Source organism: Poecilia reticulata, linkage group LG12, assembly GCF_000633615.1.
Source record: "Poecilia reticulata strain Guanapo linkage group LG12, Guppy_female_1.0+MT, whole genome shotgun sequence".
Classification (NCBI taxonomy): domain Eukaryota; kingdom Metazoa; phylum Chordata; class Actinopteri; order Cyprinodontiformes; family Poeciliidae; genus Poecilia; species Poecilia reticulata.
In genome coordinates, this window is record NC_024342.1 from 22,963,667 (window position 1) to 22,972,108 (window position 8,442).

At 41.5% G+C, this 8,442-nt stretch overlaps 2 protein-coding genes across 2 annotated transcripts in view; one reads left to right on the forward strand and one right to left on the reverse strand.

Moving 5' to 3' along the window:
• Window positions 1-8,442, forward strand: part of LOC103473976 (transmembrane protein 230-like) — a 66,236-nt gene that overhangs the window by 4,655 nt on the left and 53,139 nt on the right. The gene's annotated exons all lie outside the window — the stretch shown is intronic.
• The window catches only part of adra1ab (adrenoceptor alpha 1Ab), a 14,453-nt gene continuing 6,017 nt past the window's right edge, over window positions 7-8,442 (reverse strand). Inside the window, exons 4-5 of the mRNA XM_008424673.2 lie at window positions 6,495-7,670; window positions 7-1,268 (exon numbers count right to left, since the gene is read on the reverse strand). Coding sequence (XP_008422895.1) covers window positions 790-1,268; window positions 6,495-7,413 — 1,398 coding nt within the window. The 5' untranslated portion in view covers window positions 7,414-7,670 and the 3' untranslated portion in view covers window positions 7-789. The remainder of the gene's footprint in view (window positions 1,269-6,494; window positions 7,671-8,442) is intronic.

The window sequence follows — 8,442 nt, forward strand, 5'->3', positions numbered from 1 at the left end:
CTCATGGGTGATCGGTATCGGTATCGGCAGGAAAAAACCTGATCGGCACATTTCTAGTTATTACCAAATCCGGGTCTTGACCGCCAAGTTAGCTTGGAGAGGCTAACGACCACCATACATACCAGTACSATTGTTTATCATTATTCAGATCAGTAATATTATAATAATATAGACTCAATAATATAGACTSGATATAATCTCGTGTGACAAGGAATAGCCACCTTTGGGTGCACAGTAGTCTGAATTTTGGCGCTAAAGTTCACTAATATTCTCTCTCAAWCCTCTGACATTATCAAAGTACAGCTGGATTTTTACTCCATGATGTTCTGTCACATTAAATTTCAAAAACCAAACATGTTGGCAATAGCCTGACAAATGAGTGTGAAGAAAACAAGGCACCACAAATTTCTGTTGTGACATTGTCGTTTAAAAGGCTTCAGTCCGACACCAGCTTCCTTCGTAGTAATTATCCCTACAGTTGTTCCYTTTGGTGCAAACTACAGAATGTTTGGATCAATCACATCCCATTGTTGCTTTGCAGTTTCTTTTTTAGCAGATTGCTTGCATCTCTTTTAATCCTTGGCAAGCACTCGAGGAAATGCCGTTTATCTTTGTGTTGAGGCTTGGCTCAGTCCAACAGCAGAACCGGTCCAGAAGTTTCCTGCTGAGCATGCATGTTTCTCTATCTGCAGTCATTTTTATCTCGCGTTTGATGACAGAGTTGTAGATAATTGTTCCTCCAAGGAGGCTGGATAACAAGACCGAATGTCCCGAACTCCGAGAAGCCAATTAAACGGCGTCGCCGGAAATGCCAAGAGAGAGGCGTAAGACTTTAGCTGACCCGTTTGTGGATGGGTTCTGAGGTACCGAGGTTCGCCGGGCTGAAAGGCACCAGGCCTTTAACAGACCTTTCCCCTGAACGTGTCCAACCCGATCCTGGTCTTGACCACCAAYAGACGATGATGACATTGACAGTGTCCTGCAGCAAGCCCATGAAGAAGAAGAAGCGGCGGTGTGGTTTTGGACAGAGCTAAAGGATGCTTTGGATGTCGGACCTGGGCTGGAGGAATAAGCGGCGATGTGTCCTTGCTTGGTAACAGGGACAGCGGTTCTTACGCAGCGCCCTCTCAGCATGTTGTGGAAAGCTTTTTTGAACTCCCGGCTRAARCACGGGTAGATGATGGGGTTGATGCAGCTGTTGAGGTAACCCAGCCAGAAGGTTATCTTGAAGATGGTTTCAGGAGGCTTACAGGATGGGAAGATGGAGCCTGAGGAAAGAGAAGTAAAAAATAACTTGGATAGAAGTGTAAGGGAGGGTCTAAAATGYTGCAGAAAGTTACTATGCAAGAATTTGGTGCACAAATTATTCTGTAGTTCACAAAGGATTATGGTCCTTTCACACCAAACTCATCATAATTGCTTGACATTTTGCTCTAGACGCTCTTTGGAACAAGCCGTTATTTTCCGTTGCCGGTCTCAGAGCTGCCATTGTACGGCTGATGAAATTGAGAGAGTGGCACCAAAATATTATGCAGTGAAAACTTCTGCAATCATAACAGAGGTTCAGGTGTCTTTGCTGAACATTTTGTGTTCAGTGTCTATTGAACAAACAACAGTGACAGCCGATAACGGGACCTCTTGTCTTTTTTTCTCTCTGATTACTTTGGATAATGACGGTTGAAATATTGAGAGAGTGTCCAGGTTTTATTTACTGAAATCAACAGAATGTAGCAGTCAGGTGCATGTTTGAATTTACTACATAATTCATAGGTTTTGTGAGTTTCACAAACTAGCTGGACGCTGACAGAGTTGCTATCAGCGCTTGTTTTTGTCTCTGATGACCTGCTAACCCCCATCATCTCCTGGCACGACACCAACTACAGGCCTCCWCGTCACTTAGCGGAGTCTCTCTGATTGGTTGACGCTTGGTGTTAGACTTTTCAACTCCAGCATCGGACGCGCTTCACACATGTCAAACGCTCGAAACGCGCCTTCACATAAACTTTAAATGGAARCCAGAAAYGCTTGACGCTCAAATCGCGTTTGGTGTGAACGCAGCATTAGAATTTTATGTTTAAACCTGCAGTAGATAATTTGTATAAAAAAATGTTTGTTAGAGCTGTCACCATATTGTGGTGGTTGTATAATRTGAGACAGATAATCTGTTAAAATTTTGATCKTCTCCACCTTCTCCCTGAGATACTATYGTCGTCTGAAGAAATGCACCAAACACAACTAATCAGAGCTGGGAGGCGGGGCTTAGYGTTGTCAATCATCCTTGTGAAAACCATTTATATATCGTAATCYGTAGCTATGCTAATTAGCTTTAGAAGTCATCTTGGGCCCAAAACAGAGGGCAAAGTAAGGGAGAGTCAGTGGTGTGTACACGGGCATGATTGACAGCACTATAACCCAGCCCCTAGCTTTGGATATTTTTGGTGGTTTAGGGTTAGGGTTAATGTGTGAAATTTTTTCACACATTTTCTGTCACAAACCATAATGTCATAATGACATAGTGACAGTTTGGACAATAATGTAAAACAAATATATATTTTTAAGTCAATTGATTAAAAAAATTTAATCAGAATACATTTTAATTTAGAAATGTTAACTATAAACTGGCTGTTCTTCAGCAGAAGGAGAGCTCAGCATTGCAATAAGTCGAYTCCATAYTATCTTGTTTCTTCCCAGTGTTATTGTTATTTATTTGATAGTAATCCATCAGCAATACTTCAAAAATACAAAATTTTACAAAGTAAGATTTAGCTGACTAACAAGTAGCTTTTCAWCGAGCTAGTCAGGTTTTAAATTTCCAGGATTCTCAGTCAATTAGTGAYTTAATTTCAAGATGTAATGGAAAGACTAACGCAGCTCAAACCCATTTGATTGGAGCAACTTATGTTTAGAAAGTCTGGTGTTTATTATGTAGACAAAATAACCTGAAATAAGGGTCAGAAGCTGAAAATTTTTACTCTTTTCTGTTTGCATGTTAATCCAAAGCTTGAAAATGCTTAAATGTGGCATTTTCCCAGCCGTTTCCAGACTAAATTAATCCTGTTGGGGCTCCCCGCCTGTTCGCTGGACTGTTGCCTACTGCTGGACTCAAAATGCATGTGCACTCATCCAAAACGCTCGAAATATTAACTTTTATAACCGAAATGCGATGAAAACCACTTTGTTCTTTTCCTCATAGATTCACAAATCTGTCCAGTTTTCTGGTCTGTTRATTCTCTTTAAATCGATGTGTCACAGGCGTTTACAAACTCTTTGGTGTTYAGAAAATGGAGCTGCCTTGTAAACAACTGGCGCTCTTGCAGTAACTCTGCAGCTTCATTGAAAGCTGTCATTAGCAGGCTTGAAACGAGCTTTTCATCTACAGAGTTTTGAACATAAATGCGGTTTTTCTGAGAATGTCATAGAAAACGCTGAGGCGGTGATAGTCTGAAAGCAGCTTCATGAGCTGTGAAGGTCTGTCTCCATTGAAATGCATGACTCTCCTTAGATGACTGGCTGCTTTGGGAGTTAGCGGTGACTCTGSTATTGCAGTCCATTAAACCTCCTGCGTGTTATCTATAATAGTTTTCTCTTAGATGAGAGCAATAGGTGGGTTATTCCATTTCATCTCACAGAGGAAGCCCATTGTACCGTTTTGTTTGTTCTATTTGCTTGCTTGTAATTGAATTTCTTTGTCTCCTTTCAGCGACGTAATAGACCGCGTTGGGTCAAGACACAGGAGTCAAAAAAAGATGGCCTCCCTGTTGTTGTGCTCACAGCAAATTAATTAAAGTGCCAATAGTTCATGCCTCAACAAAAGCGGCTGCTAAAGCGCTAATTTATGTTACAGCTTTGCATTTTAAAGAGTTAATCTTTCCTTGGTCCTTAAATGAAAGTTGCCTTTGTTCTTTTTTCTTTTGTGGCATTGATTCAACGTTCCTCTGGGATTTTGGTTGGTATCATCTTGGCAACATGATGCATTTGCTGTACTACAATTTGTTTGTTCCTCCACATCTTGGCTAAAATTGCTCCACTGGACTTAATGATTTAGAGCAGTCTTTCTCAAACTGTGGCCCACTGGCACACCCTAGTGGTCTGCGAGGTACTGCATGTAAACCATTTATTTGCTGAGAGTTAGCTTATAGTAAACAATAAGCTAGCTACAGATGGCTTAAATAGAAACACAATGTTCTTTGTTAGTTGCCAACTAACTATGAACTACAGTTGGTTAGTTGGTACCAGCTGTAGTTAGTAAGCTAATTGTAGTTAGCTTACCAAAGGATTGTATTAAATAATATGTGTCTTAAAACCGGGTCACTAAAATGAAAGCTTGAAGATACCAGTGGAAAGTTTCTCAGAGTGAGTTACAGATCATTAGTTTTTGAACACTATTACAATACATAGCCGAGAGTTAGCTTACTGTTGGTAAGCTAACTAACTGCTACCAACAGTTATTTGACAAGCCAACAGTTAGCTAACCGAAGGATTGTATTAAAAAATAATAATAGATAGGTGGCTTAAGACCGAGTCACTACCGGTGCAAAGTTTCTCAGAACTTTAGTTTTTGAATACCATTAGCTAGCTCTTGGCTATGTATCCTTGCTGTTGGTAAGCTAACTTTCCACCAATCACTATCAGTGGAAAGTTTCTCAGCTGAACTCTACTATAATGCATAGCATGCCACCACCACGCAGATCCAGGCCTGTGCTAACTACAATATGACGGTGGAGAGGCGGTCAGCAGCGCTGCGCCCCATGCTGACTAACCGCATCTTAACACCTAGCAGGATCTAGCGCGCGTCACACGTCAGTGGGTTCGCTCTACTCACTCAATATACTTCATTATGCCTTGATAGAATATTACATTGTTTCTACTTAAGTAAAAATGGACATACTCTTTGGTTTCTTTAGAGTATTCTATAAGTAGATAGTTCTGACGTATTTGGCGATCCTCTCAAATTATAAATGTTATCTTCTTTAATAAATATTTTTAATATGCTTTTATGTATTTTAATCCAATTTTTTCCTGTCTAAAACTGTCAAGTTTAACAGTTAAGTTTAACAGTTTTGCCACAAAAGCAAAAAAACAAACAAAAATGTTCTTTATGTCTCTAACTTTGCCTGTTTGTGGAAATTCATCAATAAACATTTTGAAAAACTTTTCCAGACTTAAAGTGAACTTTTTAAGTTTACTGTGTATATGCCAACATAAGATTAGGGGTATTGAATAATAGTAGTGCTCAATTTGCGTGAATCTATCCAGGCCAAACAAAGACATTGGAGACATATCCATTTTCTCCTGCATAAATCATCTGACATAATAACTTGTTTTCTTGGCAGGCGCATCAAACCCGAGCCGCGCTTGGAAAAGCAGAGCTTAATTGCTCCCTCTGGTTGAATCGCTCAAATCTGCTGCAGCTGCAAACAAATTGCCTTGTGACGGCAATTTACTACTAGATACTCGCTTCTGAAAAGGTTGAAATTGTGGTTTTGCAGTTTCTCTGCAACTCTGTTACTTTTGCTTTTAATAAACGCTCAGACATGTTATGTTGGCACCTCTGAACTCTCGTCACAACATAAGGCATAGCTCTCATGGTCGCAGCAAAAAAAAAAAACACTTAAAATAAGAAACTGAATCTCTACTTGGGTAGAAATTTCAGCTATACGTGTTTTAAAATGTGTAGTTGTGAATATATAAACCAAAATGTCAGAAAATGTAATCTTAGTGCATCCATATATCATATTTATCTCCCCTTGCAGAGTGACTTCACCCCATCTCTCAGCTGGAGGGCAAAAAGTTGCTGGCTATTGATGATTAGCATTGGTTTTAGCTGTTAAATTGTCAATATAATGCGCTAAATCTGAAATATGCGCATTTAAGAAAAGCTGCTTTGCTACTAATTGTCAACACTATGACAACACTGTGGTGGTGGGACTATAGTAATTACATTAAAAAATCAAACATTTATAAAACGCCTTGCAAGCTCAATTGCTACATATTCGCTTTGTAACGTCTTGTGTTCTGGTGTGAAGAAACCATTTAGAAAGGAATTGTAATTTGAACGGAAATTATTAAACTACAGAAGACGAGCGATATCTGCAGCTTTCCACTCCGAATAGCCACGTCTTTAGGTGACAGGAGAACAGAATATCGAACAGTATCATCACAAGGTTTGATGATACYGGCTAAACCAGGTGGTCGGGGCGATGATCCAGTGGTCCGGCGTGTTTTTGAGTTAAAAAATGTTTACAGTTGACAGGAAACTTGGAAATATGACTTGATAATTCTGTGTTATTGGAAGATCAACATCTGAACACCAACTATAAAGTCTAAAAAATGCAAACATTTAAAAAAACTTAAATAAATAAGCAATGCTAAGCCTGGTGGGGGCACAAGTAAAGCCTGGTGGCCCGCCAGGCTTTTAATACACTGGGGGAAACCCTGCATCATGAATGTCACGCAAAAATGAGTAATGAAAAAGTCGTTTTGTAGTTACCTACCAATTGGTAAAACCAGAAAAAAGGGGAGCCAGCACAGGATGAAGCAGCCGACCACAATGCCCAGCGTCCTGGCCGCCTTTTCTTCCCCTGAGAACCTCAGCAGCTTCGGCAGAGGAAACGATGGCCGCTTGTGCGTCCTCGACTCCTCGCCGTCTTCGTGTTTCCCCGCCTGAGCCGCCGCGTTCCCCCTGTGCATCCTCAGTGTGACTCCGCCCATTTCCACCTCCTCTCCCTTTGTGCTCTCCCTGATGCTTTTGGTTTCTCGTCTCGCCACGGTGTAGACTTGGCAGTACATGGCCAGGATGATGGCCAGGGGTATGTAGAAAGACCCCAACGCGGAAAACAAGGCGTATCCAGGTTCCTGCGTGATTCGGCACTCTGTTTCGTCTTCCGGGTCGGGCTCCTTCCAGCCGAACAGCGGGCCCACCGATATGGCGGCGGAGACTCCCCAGAGGGCCGCCACCGCCGTCAGGCCGCGCCGTCCGGTGGCGATCGCCGGGTAGCGCAGGGGGTAGCTCACCGCCAGGTAGCGGTCGATGGAAATCACACAGAGGCTGAGGATGGAGGCGGTGCAGCAGAGGACGTCCAGGGCGGCCCAGACGTTGCAGAAGGAGCGTCCGAACACCCACTGGCCCAGCGCCTCCGAGATGGCCGAGAACGGCAGCACGGCCGAACTCAACAAGAGGTCCGCCGCTGCCAGGTTGGCGATGAAATAATGCGTCACGGATCGCCACTGGTGATGGAGCAGCACGGACAGGATGACCAGGATGTTACCGAGGACGCCAAACAACAGAAACACCACCAGCACCGCCCCCAACGCCACCGCCTTCGCCACATGCACCTCGGACTGGGCAGACGAGCTGCAGTTGGGGCAGAAGTCATCTGGCGAGAAAACACTTGTGTTCTCAGTGGGAACCATTATGGTCGCACTCCAACAGAGGACAAAAGCTTCCCCAGCTGCACAAACCGCTCTGCCGCTTCATTTGCAGATGCACCATTGACTCTTGCCAACAACCCATAGATCATGAGGTCTGGGTCCTTTGGCTGAACGTCAAGTTTGGTGACAGTCGGTCTGGAAATGCTCAAAAAGCAGCCATTGGTCAGGATATCCGTAGAAGAAGAAAGATTCATAGTAGTGACATTTAGCAGTAAACAAACCGCAGTGATGCTCTTTCTCTGTTGGTAGAGAAGCCAAATGACAAAACACATTAAACGCAAATGGCAAAACAAAGCTCATTACATCTGAGACGTGGTTAAAAGGTATAAATAACAATCTTCTCCCTTCATTAGATCTGCAGCAGAGATCAGAGTAATGAAGTAGAGAAAACACACAATTATCCAGAAGCATCGCCGCCTGTTGTCTTTCTGCCTCTGCAAGCGAAATCAAAGTAAAGACACCCAGATGGAGTCCAAGGAAAAACTGTGTGAAACAAACGGAATGAAACTGATCAGATGTATTGATTCCAATATGTGATCTAGTAATGAGCTGCAGCCCTAAGGCCTAAATCCAGGAGTTATTTACTACCCCACTTTGGTGAACGTAAAATTTTTAAACTTTTCAAATTTTTCTAAATTAAAATTTCTAATGTTTGACTTTGAAATTTATTCTCTACAAAGTTTTATTCTTTTTACAAACCAATTTTCAACTTTTCAAACTCAAAAATGTCAATTTTTTCTTACTAAATTTCTGATATTTATCTGAAATGGTGGAATTTTTTGACTTTCTGAATTTTGACATTTAGTTTTTTATGTAAAGTTTCTGAGATTAATTTCAAAGTCTTTCAGTTTTTCCACATCAGTTGTCAACTTTTCAAACTCTGAAACTACCAAATTATTTCTAGAAAAATTGAGTTTTTTTATGTCAATTTTTGATTTCTTGTGCTCAGAAACTTTCAATTTTATATATATATGTATGAATGTATATATATATATATATATATACACTGCT